This window comes from Microsporum canis, genomic scaffold (assembly GCF_000151145.1).
Source record: "Microsporum canis CBS 113480 supercont1.1 genomic scaffold, whole genome shotgun sequence".
Classification (NCBI taxonomy): domain Eukaryota; kingdom Fungi; phylum Ascomycota; class Eurotiomycetes; order Onygenales; family Arthrodermataceae; genus Microsporum; species Microsporum canis.
Window position 1 is genome coordinate 2,297,619 of NW_003299169.1, and position 22,560 is coordinate 2,320,178.

General features: G+C 50.5%; 7 protein-coding genes across 7 annotated transcripts; 4 read left to right on the forward strand and 3 right to left on the reverse strand.

The window, feature by feature from the left end:
• Positions 1-319: 319 nt before the first annotated feature.
• Positions 320-1,801, forward strand: MCYG_00845 (conserved hypothetical protein; the record flags this gene model as incomplete). Its single annotated transcript, XM_002850695.1, has 1 exon — positions 320-1,801. One exon carries the CDS (start codon positions 320-322, stop codon positions 1,799-1,801), a length of 1,482 nt encoding a protein of 493 aa, XP_002850741.1.
• An 895-nt stretch (positions 1,802-2,696) lies between these two features.
• Positions 2,697-3,743, forward strand: MCYG_00846 (conserved hypothetical protein; the record flags this gene model as incomplete). The annotated part of the gene is made up of 1 exon (XM_002850696.1): positions 2,697-3,743. The coding sequence occupies one exon, from the start codon at positions 2,697-2,699 to the stop codon at positions 3,741-3,743; it is 1,047 nt and encodes a 348-aa protein (XP_002850742.1).
• A 426-nt stretch (positions 3,744-4,169) lies between these two features.
• MCYG_00847 (conserved hypothetical protein) lies at positions 4,170-6,439 on the forward strand (the record flags this gene model as incomplete). Its single annotated transcript, XM_002850697.1, has 2 exons — positions 4,170-6,335; positions 6,419-6,439. The coding sequence occupies 2 exons, from the start codon at positions 4,170-4,172 to the stop codon at positions 6,437-6,439; spliced, it is 2,187 nt and encodes a 728-aa protein (XP_002850743.1).
• Positions 6,440-7,477: 1,038 nt separating this feature from the next.
• MCYG_00848 (C2H2 Zinc finger domain-containing protein) lies at positions 7,478-9,005 on the reverse strand (the record flags this gene model as incomplete). The annotated part of the gene is made up of 2 exons (XM_002850698.1): positions 7,478-8,492; positions 8,587-9,005. 2 exons carry the CDS (start codon positions 9,003-9,005, stop codon positions 7,478-7,480), a joined length of 1,434 nt encoding a protein of 477 aa, XP_002850744.1.
• A 737-nt stretch (positions 9,006-9,742) lies between these two features.
• MCYG_00849 (conserved hypothetical protein) lies at positions 9,743-10,822 on the forward strand (the record flags this gene model as incomplete). Its single annotated transcript, XM_002850699.1, has 2 exons — positions 9,743-10,157; positions 10,239-10,822. 2 exons carry the CDS (start codon positions 9,743-9,745, stop codon positions 10,820-10,822), a joined length of 999 nt encoding a protein of 332 aa, XP_002850745.1.
• A 36-nt stretch (positions 10,823-10,858) lies between these two features.
• Positions 10,859-11,775, reverse strand: MCYG_00850 (conserved hypothetical protein; the record flags this gene model as incomplete). The annotated part of the gene is made up of 2 exons (XM_002850700.1): positions 10,859-11,651; positions 11,702-11,775. The coding sequence occupies 2 exons, from the start codon at positions 11,773-11,775 to the stop codon at positions 10,859-10,861; spliced, it is 867 nt and encodes a 288-aa protein (XP_002850746.1).
• A 348-nt stretch (positions 11,776-12,123) lies between these two features.
• MCYG_00851 (non-ribosomal peptide synthetase) lies at positions 12,124-21,326 on the reverse strand (the record flags this gene model as incomplete). The annotated part of the gene is made up of 4 exons (XM_002850701.1): positions 12,124-12,541; positions 12,582-15,076; positions 15,144-20,636; positions 20,667-21,326. 4 exons carry the CDS (start codon positions 21,324-21,326, stop codon positions 12,124-12,126), a joined length of 9,066 nt encoding a protein of 3,021 aa, XP_002850747.1.
• Between the last annotated feature and the right edge of the window lie 1,234 nt (positions 21,327-22,560).

The window sequence follows — 22,560 nt, forward strand, 5'->3', positions numbered from 1 at the left end:
CAAAGAGGGTGCTGTCTGGGCATGCATGAATACGTGTCTCGTCTCTACTTGAGCAGCCTTTTTATCGTCATTTTTAACTTGTGCGTTAATTGAATTATTGTATTGAAGTCTTCTTTTTTCTTTTACTCCTCATACTCTGGGTCCGTCGGTGTTTTCTATTGGCAGCGGTTCTTCCATTGCATGTACATACAACTAGCGCATCTCAACATCCATGTCTTTTTCTCTCTTTTCTCTCTCTCTTTTTTTCCCTCTTCTTCTTTTTCTTCTTCTTCCTCGTCTTCGTCGCCTCTAAGTAAAAATAGTGAGTAAGGGGAAGATCATGGCCACCCGCGAGCATCGTCGCAATGGCATCTGGGACGGGCCTCGCGACCAGGAGAACCACTACTACAACAACTACTCCTACTACGATCCCTATAGATACAGCCAGACAAGCTACTACAGCACCCCGCGCACATATAGCAGCAACAGTAACAGAAGCAGCAGAAGCAACAGCAACACCATCAGCCCAGAAGAAGCCCGTCGGCGCGCGCGGCACCTCGCCTCCCCTTCAGCGGACGACGGCGAACTACCAGACATCATCATCTTCAAGTACCGGAACGAGGCATGGAGCTTCGAGTATCCTGCCTTCTCCATCGACGACGGCAGGCTTCATATCAGCGACCTCAGACGGCTGGCGTGCGAGACGCTGCATATCGGCGACACAAGCAGGATAAAGCTGATGTACAAAGGCCGACTGCTCAACGACGACAACGCCAGTGCAAAGTCGCAGGGCCTGAAGCAGTTTTCTGAAGTCGTTGCCATCGTGATGCCAGGCTATACGGAGGGCGTGTACCGTGGAGGGAGTTATTATGCCAGCAGCAACATGGTCGATGGATGGAGGGAGGCAGAATTGATTCCAGTGTCCGACAGCGAGGAAGACGAAGGAGAAGCAGCAGGAGGAGGAGAGGAGGAAGAGGAGGAAGATGACGAAGAAGAAGAAGAAGAAGAGGACGAGAGGTATTACTTTAAGTCGTCTGCTCGACGAGGTCGCTCTCCTCCACCCATGCCTGCCCGCCAGGAAAGAAGACCGTCAGTCCGTCGCGAACGGAAACCAAGGGATCCTTCGCCAGTCTCGCCTGATAGAGGGCCTCGTCTTCGGACGACGAGACAGACTGCGCCGCCTGTCAGAGAGCCAGCAAGGGAGACAGCACCTCCGAAACAGAGGCCAAGTCCGAAGCAGACCGCACCAAAGCAGAAGACATCCAAATACCAATACCCAACGCCTCCCCTCCCGTCATCGTCTCCGGTCTCTTTCGACCCTTTGCCAAACATCTGCCGAGAGCCACGGCCATACGCAACATACTATCCCTCGCCGTCGGCCAGCAGCACCGCCAGCACGCCCACATATCCCTCTGACTCTACCTCTGCCTCTGCTTTTACAGCCGCATCTGCTCCTCCCACGCCACTCCCTACTTCCAAACCAGAACCAAGCGGGCCATACTCTGTGCCTAACCGCCCTCCTACTCCCTGCCCGGACTTCAAGGCGTCCCAGACATCCGATGAGAAGCTCTCCATCTTCGAGACACATGTAAAAGAAAAGCTGTTGCCGTTGTGTTACCAGTTCATGCTCCATCCACCAGCAGATGCCCGGTTACGGCTCAAGGAACAGAAAAGGCTGAACGAGGCGATAGAGAGGGTCCTCGCGAGAGCAGACGAGATCACCGTCGGTGACTCCAGGCCGTTGAGAGACCGGAGGAAGTCGATCGTGCAGCTGATTCAGCGGTCTCAGGGAAGGATGGATGACATGGTAGATGGACGATAAACATGTTAATGATGGAGTTGACTATGGGGGCATTTGATAGATAGATGGCATGGCATTGACATGACATGGTACGAAGTTATGATTCAAACACTGACACGACGTGATGACCTACTCTCCGCTTCTTCTTTTTTTCTTTCTTCTTCGTCTCCTTTAATCTTGTCTTTCTGTCGTGTCTCCTACATTTCAGCGGGTTTCTCGCATGTTCGCTTTCCTTCTTCATGTTCAATTGGAACTATTAAAACCAGTTACAAGATCCAAAAGTAATATTCACTTCCGACCTTGCTGGCTCTGATTTCCACTGCCAGCTTGACTTGTATTTGCATTTCGATCGCCTGCAGACTGAGCGCGCGCTGCAAAGCCGCCTGAAGACATGTCTTTCCCCCCAGTGGCCTTTTTGACGTGAGTAACAACACGGCGTGAGTGTATGGACGTATCAAGCTTACCTGAGACGACTGGATGCGCGAGGCATCTTCCTTGGTCATTGGAACGACGGGCATTTTGCTTGATATTGTATAGATGCTGTTGACTTTCTTCTAGCGAAAGTGTTTATGGAGAGTTGAAGAATTACCGCTGCGTCTTTGCAGTTTATATATATATATATATATCACGGTGGCAAGGGTGACGTCGCATCTTACGAGTTTTATAGATCTAGAACGGCTTGTAACTGTCAAGTGGCAGGAGAATCTAGATTGATATCACCATGAAACCATATATTCCCCGTTGGTGGAGAGTTGACCCATGGTTCTACCAGAGAGAGCATCAGTCGCAGCTGCATCTAATCGTCCCTAGCAAGTAGTCCGTACATGTTCCTTTTGAGTGATTCAAGACGACTCTGTTCTCCGTAGACGGCTCGTATACAGTTATCTTTTCAAAGTTATCCTTTAATACAGGCCAGATGGAGCAGGAGAAATTCGTGTACATCGCGCCCCATCGTCGAGAGATGCATCCAATCGTTATACGAGAGGCCGAGATTATTTTTCGCAAAGGCGTCCGCGGCATCTTCATGCTGCTCGCTGTGCCAACTTTCCACATCTATCCTGACTATGTCACGTCTGGAGCCCATCCAGGCAGCTGGAAGAAAATGCCATATGCAAGCATACAGCCTTCCAACTGTTTTATCGCGCGACTGCCCTCCGAGCTTGTCGCCATGATCATCAAGAACATCGACATCATCGACGTTCTCCACCTCGGGCTCAGCTGCCGCTACCTCTGGTCGATAGGATGGCATACAATCATACGGTTTGCCGTCAGCACTCTTGGTCTCTGGGCCGGAACGCCTGTCGTGTGTATGGGCCATCGGCATAGATACGGGAGCGACGCTCCTTATCCCAGAGGGCTGCTCTCCGAAGCCTTGCTGGCGGAGATGGACCGAGGACTGCGCCGGAACAGTAGGGCTCGAAGCCTGTCGATGGGAATGTACCCACTGGACAAACCCTTGAACCTCGGGCATCTAGCCTTTGACCGATTCGATCGGATCAGGGATATCGCCAAAGATAACCTGCCTCCTGACCTGACCGTGCCAGCCAAGCTGCATCTCAACACCCAGAGATACAGTCCCTACGACCTGCGGTACATCATCAACCAGTGTCCGTACGCCTTATACTGGACCCCGCCCGGCGAGATCTGGGTTCTCAGGAGCCAGACAGCGCGGGAGTACATCCGTTCGACATCCATCGCCATGCACACTGGATATATCCGCGGGCCGTTCATCCTGGGTATCGGCTTCAGCGAGGCCATCTGCCACCAGACCCTGTGGAATGACAATGTCTACAGGGGAGACTGGGCCGGCCATGCTCTTGACATCGTCCCCATGAGCCGTTTACGCAAAGACGGCGGACGGTGGAAGGATATCGGAGACAGAGTGGCAGAGCAGATCTATGCTAACTGGCGGAGTTTCTATGGCGAGACCTGGAGAGAGGAAGCCGTGAAGCTCGGGTGGTGATTCATGTCTAGACTTTAGAGCCTTGTAAATGCATTCTTATCATTATCCAGCCTCTGTAGACTTGGACGTCTTTGAAGCTCCAAACGTTGAGATTTCAAGTAGAAGAAGTCGAAATATTCCTAATCGGGCCGGATGAAGATTTTGCCGCCAACGCGAATGAAGAACCAAGTTGAAGTCGCAAAGAAGACGAAGAAGGAAGAAGAGAAGAAGAGAGAGAGAGAGAGAGAGAATATCTCATCTGAGATATACGACAGCAGGCGAACCGGCTGGAGGCTGATGCTGAAGCTGACGCTCTGCTCTTCCATCCTGTCTGGCTGTCTCTGCCGATGAATCTACAGCAGTTTGGGCACTGAAACAGCGCGACTCTCCAACTCTCCCGGAAGACGCGGCAGCAGCAGAAGAAGAAAAAGAAGAAGAGAAGAGAAGATGCCAGAGTCGAGTGCGCTGGGCGAGCTGTTCATCGAAGGCCCTTCTGATCCTGATGCGCAAGCTACGGTTACAGACTTCATCGACTACACTGAATATCTGCCTTCAGACCTCGTTCGTTCGCTGACCTTGATCCGCGGCCTCGATGAACGGTATATCAATGCGACAGCTTCCGTCCATGAGCTCACAAAGGTCTATGGCGAGCTTCCAACTCTTCCCGCAGAGTCTCGCCCGCAGCCTCATATACTTCGCAGGCAGATATCAGAGCAATTGCGACGCGCAGTCAACGCCCGTGAATCGGCCTATGCGGAGTCCTGCCGTCTCTACGACCTAGTGGATCACTATGTCGACCGTCTTGGGAGTATAAAGTCGAAGCTACGTGCGATACTGGCGAATCTAGATTTGGAAAAGGATGAAGAAGCTGCCGAAAAGAGACCAGGCACGGCCGAGGGAACAGCTACAACGCCACGGATCACCTTACGTGTGGACGGCCAGAAGTCTCAGGGAACTGTTCGGCGACAGGATACGGCAGTCCAGAAGAAAGGAAGAAACCAGAAGCTGCCGGCCACTCCTAAACCCGGTGTTGCGTTGTCGGAGACCCCAGGAACAGCGTCAGGTCTACTACCAGCTATACCCTCAGACCAAGCCTTGGAAACGACCAAGAAGGAAAAACAACCCAAGAATAGGAAGCCGGCGCGACCTGCAGATAAGCCGCCTACTGAAGCAGCTAAACCAGCCCCGATTTTGGAACCTCCTCCAGCAGACGCTGTGATCGGTGGTGAGTATAGGCCGTGGCTGCGACTGACGGAATGGGAAATGGCACGGCTACGGAAGAAGATGAAGAAGAACAACGTCTGGCAGCCCAGCGACGTCATGATCCAGCGAGAGCTGGCCCTCGGTGCTCGTGGCTGGGATGGCTATCTGGCCGCCAAACAAAAGGCCGAGGAAGAAGGCACCGAGTTTGTGGATTGCGATGATATAGCAAATACTTACTCCCCTGACCAGCCGGCCTACAAGGGCGCAGGCATGCCGCCGCAGTACAGGAGTGAGGAAAGCAAAACTATTCTCAATCGAGGTATGAAACTCAACGAAGCAAAGAAGCAAAAGCGTGAGAGCTTGGCCCGAGAACAAGCTGCTGCCCAGGCCGCAGCAGAGGCGGAAATGGCGGCAAAACGTCTTGGGAATATCGGATCTACCTTCAAGAATCTGTTCTCGAGCCCTGCACAGCCATCGCAGACACCGGCTCCCACTCTACCAGCACCATCTGCGCCATCTGCTGTTCCTGATAGCGCTCACACTGGACCTTTAGGCACTATTGACAATAATAATGCTTCTCTGGCTAATGATTCAACAGCTACGCCTAGACTGAAGATCAAACCGAGCACGTCCAAGAAGAGGAAACTCGATGAATTGGCTGATACCGCAGCTCCCGGACAAGAAAAGGGCACATCACGGCCTACATCTGCTGGCGCCAGCAGCCCATCCACCAACCCTCCTCCGCCGAAAAGGCTACAGCTTACAATGCCAGCTGCTGAGAATCCTTCCGCCGGAACGAAGAAAGCTTCCAAACCCACCATATCTCTAAAGCTCCCCGTCCTTCCATCAAAACCGGGCTCCAAGCTTTCTTCACCCATGACATCGCCTGCCGAGCCAAAATCGGCAGTCGAACCCTCGACCCGCCGTCGTCTCTCTGTTATCACCAAGGCTATACGCAGCGCCACTCCTCCGGGCGCAGCAACAAGGACATCGTCCCGTCGCCGTTCAATTACATCCACTTCAATTGATTCTACAACCCGTGAACGCCTTCGACGTAAAAGCACCACTCCAGCCGTCAAGGACCTCTCTCTTAACCAACCAGTCACACCAACCACCGCCGGCGCAGCATCATCGGCCGTAACAGCAGCTGGACGACGCAGCAAACGGCCTGCTCCCGGCCCTGTGACGGCCGGAGAAAACGGAGGCTCGGCAGTAAGCATAGGCAAACGCAAGGCCAAACCGGCAGTCAAAAAGAAAAGAGACCAAAGGGACAGCAATATATCGTCCAAGTCAGAGGATATACGTATCGACGAGGATGGTGTACTAGAAGAAATCGATCCGAACGAACCACGATACTGTCTCTGCGGAGACGTGAGCTTTGGAACCATGATATGTTGTGAATACCATGATGTGAGTGACGATGTTGCTGCTGCTTTGCTAAGTGTGTCGCTTTTGTTATCTATTTTGCCTTTTTCATATGAGTTCTTCTACAGTATAGTGACGCACCCTACTAACGCATATGTCCTATCCAGTGCGAGAGAGAATGGTTTCATCTTGACTGTGTTGGACTGCCTGAAGTCCCTAGCCGACTTGCAAAATGGTACTGTCCCGAATGCCGCAAAAAGCTGGACAAGGTACCTCCAGACGGCATTGTCCGCACAAGCAACCGGCGCTGAGCAGGTTTACTCCCTGAATAAAATAATAATAATAATACCACGACCCTAGTCAGTCCTTGATATATACTCTTTCGTTTCTTTTTTTCATTTTCATCGACATGGGGTTCTGGGATGGGGAGATACGGTTACTCTTATTTACTCTTGGAAGGGACCTTTTTTACGAATGAATGATGAGCCCGGAGTTCAACTTTTCAGTGCTTTCTTCCATTTACTTCCTTTCATCGTTATAGTTCTTGATGTTGCTGACCGGTCAATGAACGTCTCGTACAAAGAATTACAACACAGACGGGGTATCATAGACATCATCATTCCTATAGATGAGTATAAAGTGGCTAGACATCAGCCAAAAGGGGGGGAATCCAATCAACGAGTTAACGTCGAGTCCACAAGGCCAGATGGACGGAAGAATCAAAAGGAGAATCAGAACGGTGTAAGGGGTCGCGAGTGTAAAATAGAGGAAGTAGGATATATGGAACGCAGCAAGCAGTGCAAAAGATGCTAAAAACGCTGCTAGATCAGTCATATAAGTCTTTAATCGCATTCCGCTTCTCCTGCCTGCTGCTTGTGAGAGAAACAAACTCCTCATTGGGTTGATGTATATATATATGTAAAGTAACAAGCAAGTATGGCAATTGGAAGATGAAAAGAGAAGACACAGAGCAGTAAAAGAAGAGAGAGAGAAAAAAAGGATGAGAAATATCAAATATCCAAGAGGTTTCCGTTCATTTCGTTTCCAAAGTAAATAAGTCATTCCACCATTCCTCCGTCCGTAAGTAAGGAAATGGGTTTTTAGTAAGAGGTAAAATAGAAGAGAGAGAGAGAGAAAAAGGGGGTGTGGGGCTGGACAAAAGAAGGGTAAATAAATGGGATCAATGGTCACTCTTCCATGCGGCCAAAGACACCGTCGTCGTCGTCATCCATGTGTACGACCGAAGACGGAGAGCCACGGTCTGAGTCGTCGTCCGGCGAGCCTGATTTTGGAGCGTGGTTGTCCCTTGGGCTTGCATGTTCGGTGATGTCTGGCTTGATGTCGGCCATCTTGACGTCTCGCTCGTCCGAGACACGGTATGATATGGGTGTATGTGTGTTCATGGGTAGGGCATCAAAGGCCGTTGGTGTGGACGCAGCGAGGTTGGCGGTTATAGTTGCTCCGGAGATACTGCTCCCACTGTTATTATTTGATAGGTTCATGTTCATGCTGTTGCTGGAGGCGGTGCTGTTGCCACTGAAGAAGCCGTCTGTCTGGTTGTTGGCTAGTGCCATTGTGCTGCCGACGCTCTGCCCTAGGAACCGAGCTGGCAGGGGTGGTACGGGAGGGACGTCTTCGGGGATGGACATGGGTCCTGATCTGGGAGTGCCAAAGTTGCAGAGCTCGATTGCTGCTGCGAGACCGGCTGCGTCGTCGTCGAGGACGCCATTGGTATCCGCGGTCGACGGTCTGGTATCTGTGCTTGATTGGCGGAAGTGAGAGTGTGTGGGCGAGTAAGAAGGGACGCTGCTTCCACTGGCGAAGGAGGCCGAGGGTATGGACTGGAGGGAGCGTGAGAAGGAGTGATTATGATTATTATGATTAATATGGTGATTATTATAACTGCTAGGGTAGCGGTAGGGGTCGCTGGACTTGGAGAAAGCGCCGTCGTCGCTCGTGGGTGGTGGAGTGGTCTCAGTCGAGCTGAGGCCGTCGCGGAGTTCAGATATGCCAGAGACGGTGGGAGAGGCAGACGAACAGTCAGAGTCTCCGCTCCCGCTGGCTGCTGTGCGCGAGGCTGTGTCTTCGGAGGAGGGTTCATTGAGCGTGACGAGGACGCTGGCGGCTTCGAGCAGCTGGACCTGCTGGTGTTTCGATATGAGGAGTTTCGAGGTCACTGCCCATGCCGGGTCATGTTCCCACCTATCCAGATGTCAACATCGTTGCCAAAGTAATTATTGATCTATAGAGGTATATAGATGTATGCATGGGTTAACGGGAAACGGGGTATACGCACATATGCTTGGTCAAGCAGCTGCTATGCTTATACCCCTTCCCACAGCGGTCACACTTCAACTCGACGAGAGACCTCTTGCCCTCAGCCTTCATCAGATGGGAACCCTCACTCGCCCGCCGGCTCCTGTGTCTGATGCTGACCGGCCTCCCACCCGTCGACAGCTCCTCGGCAATGGCACTGGTGTTGAGCGAGGGGGTCTGCTTGCGGTCGACTGCCACGCCATTCCTGGCGGCATAGGCCCCAAACCCAGACGGCGAGCCTACGGAGGTCGACTCGAGACCGGCCGCCCGCCTCAGACTGAGCCCTCGACGGTGGTGGGAGGTGTGTATGGGTGCCCCTGTGCTGGCGCCAGACTCGCTGATGATGGCGGCCGTGGCAGCAGCAGCGGCGGCGCTGCTGCTGTTGGCAGACGAGGTCATGCTCTTCCGTCGAGTGACACGGTGATTGTAGTTTAGAGCTCCCAGGGAGACAGAGTGCGAGTGTGTACGGCCATTGCTGGCTTGGGGCAGCGGCCGCGAAGAGTCCTGCTGGTAGGGGGAGTTTGTTAGTCTTGCCACCAGCAGCACAAAACGAGCACAAACGACGAGAACAACGACGAGAACGGGTGAATTGGAGTATCATCGAGCCGCAGAGAGCCATCTCTAGCAGCGTACATACCTTGAACGACGCCATCCTGGGGCTGAGAGGTGGAAAAGGGCGAGTGAGATGGCTGGTTTCGTCAAGGCAGAGAGGAAAAAGGGTGTAGGTTTTTTTTTTTTTTATGAAGAGGAAAAAAAAAGAGTGACCCAGAGCCGGCGCCAGGGGCAAAAGCTAAGATCTCGGCAAGGCGACGACAAGGGACGAAGGGCTTTAGACAGGCATTTCTTCGTGAAGCATCGAGGGTGAGGATGTTGGTAGAGGTCGAGAAGTCTTGCGGTTGGCGATGTTGAAGTCGAGATGAAGAAGATGAAAGTGGAGAGAAAGAAAAAGACGACCGGGTGGATCTTCGGGTTATTTTTGGTCGTAGATCATGAAATACGATGGATTATATATAATAGAAGATATATCGTTATAGGTGAAGATATAGCGATGAAGTGATGAAGTTGGCCTCCATCTTGAGTGAACAGCCAACAACGTCCACTTCACGTCGATTACATCTATTCTCTCTCAACTTCCAATGTTTCATACACGCTTCAGAAACGAGGACGAAGGGGAGGTGGAAGACCGTCTGGCCAGTTTCCTGCCCGTCCTCTACCCAGAGTCTGCGCCGTCTTGCGTTGGACAGCCGGGCCAGCAGCTCGTCTACTCGTCTTCGATCTTTGGAGACCTCGCCTTGTCGATACCAGACTATTCACGGGAGAAGGCAGATACGGACACAGATACAGAAGCAGGAGAAGGAGAAGGACAGGCAAGGAAGAAAACTACACCGGGAGCAGAGGTAGAGAAGGCTCGCAGGCTGTTTGCTCACTATCTCTGGGGCTCTGGCTTGCTGGTGACGGACGGGATAGAGAGAGATTCCTCTGATGCTGCTTCGGCTCCAGCTTCGACTTCATGGAGTGTACGAGGGCACCGGATCCTTGAGCTCGGTGCAGGTAAGTCCCCCGTTTCACTCGAGCCTCGACTTCAAACACGCTATAACCAGAGATAACTACGCCCCGTGGGACGATGTCTAGGTGCCGCCCTTCCCTCCATCGTCAGCGTGCTCGCCGGTGCAGCGTCCGTCACCGTCACGGACCATCCGTCAGCTCCAGGCCTGTACGGGCCCATCCAGTCGAACATCAAGAAGAATATACCCCAGCACCTCGCAGACCGTATATCAGTGCAGCCGTACCAGTGGGGGGTCTTTGAGGGGAGCGTCAGCGTAGACGAGGAGGAGCTGGAGACCAGCCATCTGGCTCGGATGGCTGGCTTTGCGGCCGCCAACAGAGGTCGGTTCGGTCGTGTCATCTGTGCGGACTGTCTGTGGATGCCATCTCAGCATGAAAACCTCATTCAGACGCTGCTCTGGTTCCTGAGTCCGTCGTCGTCTTCTTCTCCAGGTATAGCGTGGGTGGTTGCTGGGCTTCACACCGGTCGAGATATCGTGGCGTCCTTCTTTCAAAAGGCAGTGGCCTCGGGCCTGGTGGTCGAGAAGATGTGGGAGAGAGACATGAATTCCGCAGAGGGAGAGCGGACGAGAGAGTGGAAGGCCGTCAGAGAGGATGAAGGGCCGGAGAACAGAGCCAGATGGTGTATCGTTGCCATGCTGCGAAGGTAGTGCCTCTTTGGCAAGACGAATAATAATTGTTTACTTCTATTGCTGTTTACTTCCGTGTACTCTCTGGAAACAGATCGTGCATACTCCCTGCCCTTCTTGCCCGCCGAACTGAAACTTGGGATATTCAACCCGGTCATACACCCTGAAGCCATCACCGCCGCCGGTAAACCATGCCACCAGCTCACTCTCCGTCCAGTTGCAGCTGGTGATAATAAAGAACCCGCTCTCCTTCACCAGCCGAAGCGCTACACCAGGGTACTTCTCGCATATCCTCTCGTCCCCGCCTTCTCCGGACAGGGACACAGCATCAAACGTCCCCTTGTCGAGCACGATATCAAACCCGCCCTCCTCGAACGGGAACCAGTCCACATCCTTACCAAAAACACCATCGCGAATGTCCGCTTCGTGCTTCGGATCAAGAATATCCCATACCTCGAACCGTATTCCTTCAGAAGCGGTCTCGCCCACCAGCCGTCTAGCCAACTCGATGCTCTTGATCGAATAGTCCACTCCCACCATCGGGCCGTCAAACCCTCCTTCTTCGCGTAGCAGAGTCAACATGCTTCCGTTTCCCGTCCCCAGGTCGAGAATCGAAGGCTGTCCGCTGTCTGTCCGCGACTGACCTGGTGCGAGCGGGAAGCGCTCCGAGGCCATGAAGTCGAGCACCTTTTGAGGAGCGTTGTGTTCTGTAAACCAGGACGTCCCTACGTCGGAGTCGGAGTCTCCTGCTGCTTCGTCTTCGTCTTCATCTTGCTTTTCATGGCGTGTCCTTCCATCTCGTTTAGTAGACAGATAATGGGTGAGTGAGTTGTCGTAGAACGATTCCCAGCTGGGTCAAATCAGCCATTGCGATCTCCGTAGAAGTAGGATGGCACTCACTATTCCTTCGTCCCTAACTCGCTGGGCTCGAGATGCTGGGGGTGAGAACCGTCCTTCTTTGCCTCCAAAGACATCTTTCTCTCCTTCTCACGGTCGATATATTATATTCTCATGGACTTGAGTTGCTTCTCACGATTCGGGTGTTTGTAACTTCTCCACACACACATAATATTGAGATCGCATAGTTGCCTACAGGCGATGGCTAGACCCTTGTATTATCTATATCAAGGCTTTCCCTTTTCTCATCCTCATTATTCTTGCCATCATCTACATTGCAGTGATCTTTTTCTCTCTTTTTAGGGTGGTGTATAGTTACATATATGGTGGTTATGCCCGACTACGTCGAAGGCAACGTTGAAAGATCCTCATCATGGCCATAAAAGTGGTCATAATCTTATATTATATAGACTAATAGTAATACCCTAGGCTACTAACTCCTGACATTGAAGACACAAATCACGGAGGACCGGATACTGAAAGACATCGCGGACGGTGAACTCAAGGCCCCTAGAGCGAGCCACTGCCACGATACGCATGGCTGCAATCGAGTCGCCGCCGACGCGGAAGAAACTGTCGCTGGCGCTGATGCGGTCCTTGTCCTCGACCTTCAGCACTTCGGCCCAGAGACTCTGCATCAGACACTCCTTTTCTGTTCGAGGAGGAACCCGACTGTCGACAGAGGCCCGGTTCAGTGCCTCGACATCCCGGGCTGCGAGCGAGGCTGCCATCTCGCGTAGCTCTCGCCGGTCCGCCTTGCCTGTCGCTGTGATAGGGATGTGCCGGATCGGGATGTAGACTGAGGGAAGCATGTGTCGGGGTAACAGCTCTTCAAGTTGCTTCCTGATCCCGGCCATCGTCTGCTGAACCAGGCGGGCCGTACTTCTCCTGCTCGTCACCGTTATGGCCATTGATATTCTCCGTGCCGTCCAAAGCCACGAATGCCGCAAGAGCCTTGTCCGGCATGCCAGGCAGCTGGACGAGTTCAGCTACGACCTGCACGTTACCGTTACTTGCCAGTGTTCCCGCCTCCTTCATAAACCTGATGGCGGTCGCGCGGATGTGATGTTCAAGGTCTCCAAGCTCAACCCGCTGGCCCCTAACCTTGACCTGTGTGTCTCGGCGTCCGAGGAAGACAAGTGAGCCATCCTCGGTGTATCGTACCAGATCTCCAGTGCGATACAGTCTCCCGCGACGACCTGGACGACTGCCGTCCGGGGAGCCACGCTGAAGCCATTCGGGATCGCGGATGAAGACTCTTGCTGTCCTTTCGGGGTCGTTGAGGTATCCTTCGCCGACAAGCGGGCCTTCAACCCAGAGTTCGCCAACAGCGCCAACAGCTGCCAGTGCTTGGGGGTTCTCAAGGTCAACAATCCATGTGCACACTCCTACTCCTCGACCAATTTCCCCTCCTTCTAGGCTTTTGGCTCGATGCAGGATCGTGCTGGTTGGGGTACACTCTGCTGGACCATAGGCCACGATCAACTCTGTGTCCTCGCCGACCAGATCTAGGTCGTCCGGTGAAATTGCTTCACCTCCCAAAACCAAGGTTGATAGCTTGGAAAGCGCAGATTTGGGCTCCACAATGCGTGCAACTGAGGGGGTCAGATCAAGAACGGTTGGCCGGTACCTTTCTAGACAGCCACTAAGGTCATTCTCAAACTCCTCAAGGGATGGGATGCAAAGACATCCGCCTACACCTAGTGCTCGGAGTAGGTTTAGCCAAAACACATCGAAGGCATACGATGTAAATTCCAACACCCTTGATTGACTATCGAAGCCCAGAAAATTTCCTTGGTGAGCAATTGCGCTATAGAAGTTCTGGTGCGTAATCACTACCCCTTTAGCATTTCCAGTGGTACCAGAAGTAAACACGATATAGAAAGTGTCAGATGGGTAAACGGTAGGCCACTGCGGAGCAGCTGTCCTAGAAGCAATAGGGAGAAGTAGATTGTCCCCTACTAAATGCACTTCACCTCCACCCAGGCATTCACAGAGGCTTTTGTTTGGCATAGATGACAGTAAAAGCCTGGAGCTTGAACTGGCAAAGACCTGAGCTATAATTGAGCGAAGCCGTTGCTCTGGGAAAGCGGTGTTGATTGCCACAGATGCTGCTCCAACCTTCATGACCGCCAGGGCAGCAACCGGCATCCATTTGGATTTATGGAAGCAAAGGGGAACAATGCTTCCTCTGCCGATACCTTTGGAGAGGAGCTGGTGTGCTAGCTTTGATGATAATTCATGCAGTTCGCTATATGTTAAATCCCCATCCCATGCATTGACAGCAGTAAAATGCGGTCGCTGCATAACTTTCTCAAGAATTAAGTCATGTACACAGCCTTCAGCTGATGGTGGTAATTCAGCATTCCAGGTCCAAATATCATTCAAGTCGCGTTGACTTGCCACTGTCACATTACTCAGGTTGTCCTTTTGCCGATTAACGTCGAGTAATTGATGGATAACGTGTTCAAACCCCTGGATGAGCCGAAGAGCTCGATCCGCATCAACAACCCGGGAGTCAAAATTGATGCTAATCTTTGTCTGCTTGCCTCTTACCTCCATTTCAACTATCATAGCATATTGGCCTCCTCGTATATCTGAACAAGACTTTGTGTCTCCGTTGGTGATGTTAGATATCTTATGACTCTCCTTTTCTTCCTTTCCAGGAGAGCGGATTGCTATCAAAGTTTGGAAATTGCATGCGAAGGAGGCTTCATCAGAGACGCGAGAGATCTGCTCTAAGCACATCCGCTGGAAGGGCACCATTTCGCGAAGCTGCTGCTCCGCCTTTTGGAGGAAGTGAAGGATGCTGTTGTCCCAGTCGAGCATGACGCGGACAGGTAGTATATGTTTTATCCTTTCACCGTCTCTAAGACCTGCTCCAAACAAACTCTCGTCGATGTGTGAGATACGTGCCGTTAGTATAGCCCAGGCAGCCCTAGCTATCACATCTACCGCGAAATCACATCCGGCAAAATCAAGGGTTTTCGTGCTCAGATGTACCTCCTCATCATGTTCGATCTGAGAGACAATTGCTGGCTTGACCTCGGGAAAGTGTCCGCCTCGAGTGCCAGAAAACTGATCTTTCCAAAAGGCTTCTGCAAGGGCCTTTTCAACACCGCACATCCTTGCAAAGAACTGGTCAAAGGGTGATGATGACCCCGCAGCCTTGTGGCTATTGACGACCAAGGACTCTTCCTCCAAGTTACAATTTTCATTGTTGATGTTAAAATCGACATCTAGAAGATAATCAATTGCCTGATTTAGGGTCTCATAAACCTGCTGAGCCACTCGTCGGGTAATATATGGCTCCCGGAATTCTATCAAGAGATCGGTGTAGCCTACACTATTTACTGAGGCGTTCAGATTTAGATCATACTATAAGAGCTTTTGTGTCAGTTTTAAACCCCTTTAAATCTTGATGGGCGAAAAACATTCGTCCTACCTCATGGTTATCCTCGTCGTCTAGTGTTATGAATGAAATCCGGTGTTTGGGAATTTCATCCTTGGACATATAGCGAATCGAAAGGGATGTATTGAACAGCCGTTTCCCGGACAGCCCAAGGCGGTGGAGAACCTCTGCTATAAACACGTTTTGAATGGCCATGTTCTGCTCCGACCTTTTGGAGGCGTTTTGGAGAACCTCTCTTACAGGCGGACCTAGGTCAATCCGGCTAATAAGAAGGTTGGCCAATGGCCCGACCATTCTCTCTACTCCGTCAATTGGGGCATCACGGCCTGAGGTAAGATAGCTAAAGCAGACGTGCCTCATCCCCGTATGATGAGATAGGGTTATGGCCCAAGCCACTTGCAGGAAAGAGGATATCAGAATATTTGACTTTTTGCAATAATCCACAATGCCGGCTTTGGAATATGGGGTGGAACTAGATATCTCACTAAAGGTTTCAGGTATCATTTGTCCTTGGAGTGGTGGTAGGGTGGGAAAGTTGCAAGGTTGGGTTCCATCTAGCAGTGCCGCCCATGTGGCCGTAGTTTGTGCCCTAGGGGTTCGGTCGATGTAACGGATAATGTCAACAAAACTGGGTGCTGCTTCAGGGAATTTTGAGCCATCATAAGCAGCCGCAAACTCGTTCAAAAGGATCCACATTGAATGAGCATCATTCATAGAATGATCCATATCAAGTCGAACCGCCACCTCACTTGTTGAATTTGACCGGCATATGGTTAATGTGTGTTGAGGTTCGCTGGGCGCGAAAGATGGAGTTTCCATTTTAGTCAATATCGTAGCCGGGTTATTATAGTCAGTATCTATCTGAATCACGCGAACCGGCGGTTTATCTAGAACCATCTGAATAAAACCGTTGCCCTCAGGATGAAGAGTAAATACGGAAGAGAGCACTGTGTGCCTGCTGGCCACCAATTTCCAGGCTAACTCTAGTCGTATGGGACAGACGGTCTCACCAACTAACATACAGCGATAGACAGTGTGCGTGTGGTATGAAGCAACCCCTTTAGCTGCACTTATCAACATACCCTCTTGTAAAGGTGAACAGGGGTAGATGTCTAGGATCGATTCCGGCCTTATACCCATTTGAGGAATCTGTTGATCAAGAAGGATATCCAGGCCTTTGTATGAAAGGGAAAGCAGAGGTAAATCACTCAACGTGAACTTAGTTGATGCTTGGGCTAGGTCATGGGAAAGTAATTCTAGGTCTTGTGTGAAGTTACGAACCCACGTTTGGAGGCGGCCCTTGTCCATCATTTTGTGGAAGACAAATTCAACTTTCAATTCGCTGTCAGTCACACCCGCCTCAATATCAATCATTGAAGGGCGCCGTGCCGACTTGGAATTCTCAGTTATTGTAAGGTCCGAATCTCCAGGTTCTGAAGATGGTGATGAATCAAATAGCCCATTCTGCTTTTCAAGCTGTTGGAATCGACCTGTAAAGTTGAATACAATCTCAGGGGAATCATAGGGCTCGAAGGCCAGGCGGCCAGATTCACTGTGGTATCGACAGGCCGCAAATGGCTGTCCCTTGCCGGGTACCTTTCGCCGTGAGTCTTTGACTAACCGGACTATGTCTCGAGCTAGAGAATGATTTGGGCTGATCGGAATGGCTAGAGGGTAGATGGTGGTAAACCATCCAACGGTACCGGAGACATCGATTGGCTGCGTACTAGGTTGCTCACGTCCGTGGCCTTCAACCCAAATCGCAGGTACGCTGCGCTCCGGAAATGTATGGGTAAATGAGTGGAAGAGAGCACTAAGAATAAGATCGATACCCTCCGTTCTAAAAGTATCGTTACTCTTCCCGAAGAGTTGGGAACTGACCTCGGGAGTAAAGGCTATATCCACAGACTCAGATTGGCCAAAGGTGTTCTCCTCTAATGGTACACCCCAAAAGTTTAGCTGAGGTTCGGGGATGGAGTAAGGGAGCACTTCCAGCGGTGATAACGTGCGTCCTACTTGGGCCTGATGTGCACACCAAGCCTGGAAAGACAACGTTTCAGGAGACCGGAGCTTTCCAAATTGTAGATGATCCTCCAAGTCAGCCCAGATAATCCGCCAGGACACTAGATCCATTACCAAATGATGGGCAGAGAGCAAGAGCATCTGACTGCCCTTTGGAAGGTTGAACAGATCGCAGGCAAACACAGGGCCTTGTTTAATGTTCATATTCTCCTGTCGCCGCTGAGCTGCAATGCCTACTGAGGCATGGTCTTCCATTGTATGCTCCGCAAACCCAAATGACTTCGTACCATGCTCAACAATCCTTTGTTTCCAGGTGTTCGTTTTTTGGTCTTTTTCGAAGCGTGCACGTAGCATTGCATGGCGAGAAACGATTGCAGATATGGCGCCTTCGAGTGCAGTTACAGACACAGGATCTTTTAGATCTAAGAGGAAGGACTGATTATAATGGTTTAGCCCCTCTGGGTAGGTATCAAAGAAATTACGCTGAATCGGGGATAGATCGAACAAGGACATTGGGTCTTCGAGACTAGTGGCTGAATAATTCTGAGAAGAAGCTGCCTGGCATCTTTTGGCTAAATTCCGGATTGTGCGTGATAGCAAGATATCACTTACAGTCAAGTGAATATTATGCATCCGGCATTGGGAAACGACTTGCATTGCTGAGATAGAGTCACCCCCCAGCCGGGAGAATGCAACATCAACAGATGCCTCCTGTTGTGACAGATTGAGAACAGACATCCAAATATTTTGCAAGATCGTTTGTGTTTCATCCAACGGCTCGTTGCAGTTGCTATTTATATCTTCCTGATTTTTCCCTTTCCGTGACATAGAGGATTTAGCTTCCAAGAGCAGGGTCTTGCCTACAACGCGAAGACACTTCCGGTCTGTTTTACCAGTAGCCATCATGGGGATATCCTGTAAAGGAAAATATATGGCAGGAATCATGTATGAAGGTAGTAGTTCTTCCAGTCGACTAGCGAACCCGTCAATCATCTGTTGCACTGCAGTGTTATGTGAGTCCTTATCCATAGTTTGAGATCCATGGAGGGCTATAAAAGCCACCAGTGTAAGGCCGCTAGCCTCAGGGGACTGTTGGATTGCTTCGACAACAACTCGGGTTGTGGGCTGCTGAATGATCTGACGGATAACACTTTCGACTTCGCCTAGCTCAACGCGTTGGCCTCGAATCTTGACCTGGTGGTCTTTCCGGCCGATGAATACAATATTTCCGTCTGCTTCATATCGAACCAAGTCGCCTGTGCGGTAGACACGTCCACGGCGTCCAGCTTTCTGTACGAGCCAGATAGGGTCTTGAACAAAAGCAGCAGCGGTCTTTTCAGTATCGTCAAGGTATCCGTCACCAACAAGAGGCCCTTCGAGCCACAGCTCCCCAACCGTGCCTATTGGTGCCAGCTGCTGTGGGTTGCCCTCCTCTACAACCCAGGTACACACACCAACGCCGCGGCCAATCCTAACGCCAGTCGCATCCAGCGGGGAGAGAAGGGTTGTTGGAGTGCACTCTGCTGGACCATATGCATTAATGATCTTAGTATGATCGCCAGCTAGCAATACATCGCTCGGTAAAATAGTTTCTCCACCAAGAATCAGTGTAGTTAGTCTTGACAGCACTTCTCTGCCTAGAGCTCGAGCCAGTGAGGGTGTTGAGTCCATTAGGTTAACTTCGTATTTTGTTAAACAACCAGCCAAATTGTTTTCGCGTTCCTGTGAGGATGGAATACACAAGCAAGCACCTGTTGTCAAGGTAAGGAAGAAATTGGACCATACGACATCGAAGGCATACGAGGCGAAGTCAATCACCCGGGATTGGCCATTATATCCCAGTGCCTTCTGCTGATAAGCAATAGCAGTGCAGAAGTTTTGGTGAGTTATACGGACTCCCTTTGGAGTTCCAGTACTGCCGGAAGTAAAGACAACGTATAAGAGGCTCTCAGGGCGAACTACTGGTAGTTTTGAAGCCCCTTGCCAATTATTGGCATCTAGGTGGTATTGGTTCCACCCAACTACAAACTGCTGACGTCCAAGCGTCTGAGCTATAGCCGAGTTTTGTTCTGAGCATATCAATACGGGTGAGTTGGTCTGGGATACTATCTGGGCCAACCGTTCATGCGGCTGCTTCATGTCCAGAGCCACCAAGGTCCCACCAGCTTTCATCACAGCCAGAACTGCCACGGGCATCCAGAGTGATTTTTCAAACAATAGCGGTACTAGAGTCCCCATCACTCCCATTTCAGCAAGCTTACATGCAAATATGTTGGATGTTTCAATTAATCGTTGATATTCCAACGTCCCATCCCAGGCATGTATCGCCAGGGATCGAGGGCACTCCAGCGCCTTGTCCTCAATCTTAATATGAACGCATTCATAAACAGGCTCGGGTACTTGTGAATTCCAAGTCAGTACGTTAGGTATTCCTCCCAACGAAAAAGACGATATCGATGCAATTGCATCTCCTAGCTTTTCCTGCCCGTTGACATTGCCTGCCAAGTGCTGGAGGATTTTCTCAAAGTCTTGGACAACGCGAGTCATTTCTGGTTTGGGGATAAGACGGGTGTCGAACTCCATATTTGCGTGGATTCCATTAGAGGTCAGCCTACAGTCTATATCAACTGTGTACCTGCCATTGCACTCTCGAGGTTCGATTGGCGGACGAGCTAGTTCACTAAGAAAAGGCCTCCCTGGGAACTGGAGATCATCTGATAGGATAGGATGAATGACAAGAAGGGAGCGGAAGCGGCACGCTGTCGCAGATTCTTCGCTAATATGGCGTATGTTTTGTAGGCCTGTTTGTTCAAAAGGAATCATATCGGCCGCCTGATGCTGCACTGCTTCCAAAAACTGATAGGTGTTTCGTTCCCAATCCACCTTCACCCGGACTGGAACTGTGGCAATGGCAGGGCCTGCCATCTGTTCAATTCCTGGGACTGCTGCCTGGCGGCCCGTTACTGTCACGCCGTACAATGCTTCGTTGGTGCCAGCACGAATGGCCAACACTAACGCCCAGGCAGCACGAACAATTGTGGCAGGTGTGAAGTCGCTGCGCCCCCAATCTAGTCCAGACACGTAATGCGTCATAATCGTAGTTAGGACATTTGGGGATGGATCTGTATAAGCTGATAGGCCTACCCAAGGGAAACCCGTTCCTTGTATTCCAGCAAACTGGTCAGTCCAGAACCGGTGGGCGATGATCTTGTCAATCTCTTGAATATATTTGATATATGGGCCCATGGATAACAGTTCAGGCCCAGTTTCGCGATAATAAGCACACTCAACATCATCAAGTATCAAAGGGATAGACCATCCATCAAAGAGGGCGTGATGTATTTCCCAAACCAAGTAGCAAGGCGCTCCTTTCTCCCCACTAACTATAGCGAATCGGCTCAAAGGGTCTCCTAGGTCCATGGGGAGCTCTTTTGGCGTAGCTCGTTGCTGGTATTTGTCGAAAGTGGATTCGAATATCCACTGCACCCCTTCGTCAAGGACAACCTGCATAATCCCGTAGTTCGGTAAACTTACAATCCGTGTACGTAGTATGGGATTCATCGCTATTACTTGATCCCAAGCCAGCCTTAACCGCCCAATATCGATGACTTGATCAATCTTATAGATAAATCGCTGTACGTAGTCATTTGAATTGTTGCGTGTTAGGGCGAGCATCCCCTCTTGCAGTGGGGTACAAGGAAAGATATCCAGCACCTGAGATTCCTTCACATGACAGAGATAGGCGGCATGGCTGCGAGCTTTCCGTGTATCCAAGGAAGGCCTCAGTAATGAAAACGGAGGGATGACTTTGGGGTTAGGCGAGCTGGCGAACGAGCGAGCACGGGCGGACAGGTCTGCTAGACGCGAACATCGAAAAATATCTCTCACGGTTAAGAATAGCCCGTGCTCTGACATCATCTGGCTAAGTTGTAGGGCATTAGAGGCCGAGCCGCCACACTGAAAGAAGTCATCGTATTCTTCAATACTATTAAGATTCACTCCAAGCAATCGAGACCATAGAGTTCGTATCGGACTCTCCAGCTGCAGATTTGCGGGCTCAATAAGTTGTATCTCTTCTGAGTAGGAGGTAAACCCTCCCTTTGCGGTGATTAGAAAGTCATCGTTGACCAGAGGGTGTAACTCTCGATTAGAAGGCAATTCGTCGTGAAATTGCAGAATTGAAAGAGGTAGCATGGTATATATCCCGTATTACTCGACGTAGATACAGAAAAGTAAGTCGTAGTCAGGGTAATTAATAAAGGCTTATTCCATACCACTCCCACCGACAATATTGTGGCATATCAAACCCTTTATATAGGCAAAGTAGCTTTTGTAACCTCAATAGCCTCAAAAATCAACTTGGGCCAAGCTGATTGATCCTTTCATGGCCTCCACGTCATAACCGCATGGGCAATACATTTCCGTAGATCTTACTTCTCTTAATCTCACTTCCTTTTTGGTCCTTTACCAGGGTATCCATCATTTATTTGCAGGATCTTGTCCAGCCAGCCTAAGGGGAAAAAAGAATATCAAGGTGAGGTTCCACGGCTCCTGGACCGTGCATCCATCGGTTCTCAGAGCCCGACATCCTACTTTCTGCTGCAGTTATGTGAGCATCTACTGGTAACATAGTTGGGTGGCCCTTTCAATACCCGTGTCTCTGCGTAACCGAGCTATTGCACTGTTTCTCAACGGTCTCACCCATACAATGGCATAGCTGCCATATGGGTTCTCATTAGCAGAGAAAGGGAGTTTGTCTGGTCTTATATTTATAGTCATAGGCCGAAGGCATTTCCTTTGGGCGGATCAAAGCGACACGAAGGACGCGAGACCGCTTGTCTGGGGGGTGACGATCCATAACTAGTTAACTAACCAGGCCAAATGACCAATTCGCAGGGTATCACACGAGATATTTTTAGTCCATAGTCAAAAACAATGTTAATTAATATCAATGCCAAAGAGTATGTCTTCAGAGTTGGTTGAATATCAGCAACAAAAAAGACAGGTGAGGTTACACTTTCATGGGGTCCTTTATGATCATGTGATCAGATGTGGTCTCGCCCAATAATTGTGCGAGGAAAAATCTTCGTCTGGACAGTTTCAAGATACTGTGAGGTCTTCCTGTCACTACATTGCCAATAAAGGTCACGGAGCACAATAGTTGATATGTGTTTAACGGACTAGGTATTAGTTACCCCTTCATTAACAGCTCTCGAAATTCAGCACAATATGGTCATCGACTCTTCCGCCTTGTATATCTTGTGGAATGCCATCCATTGATCTGAAAATTCATATGATATCCGAACTCTGCTTATATTTATATCAGCTCTTGACTGAAGGAAGTGTTTTCCTCTATGAGAACGATATACATAGTAAAGTTGAGTGTGAAAGTGAGCGATATTCACAGCAACAATCAACTGAATTTACT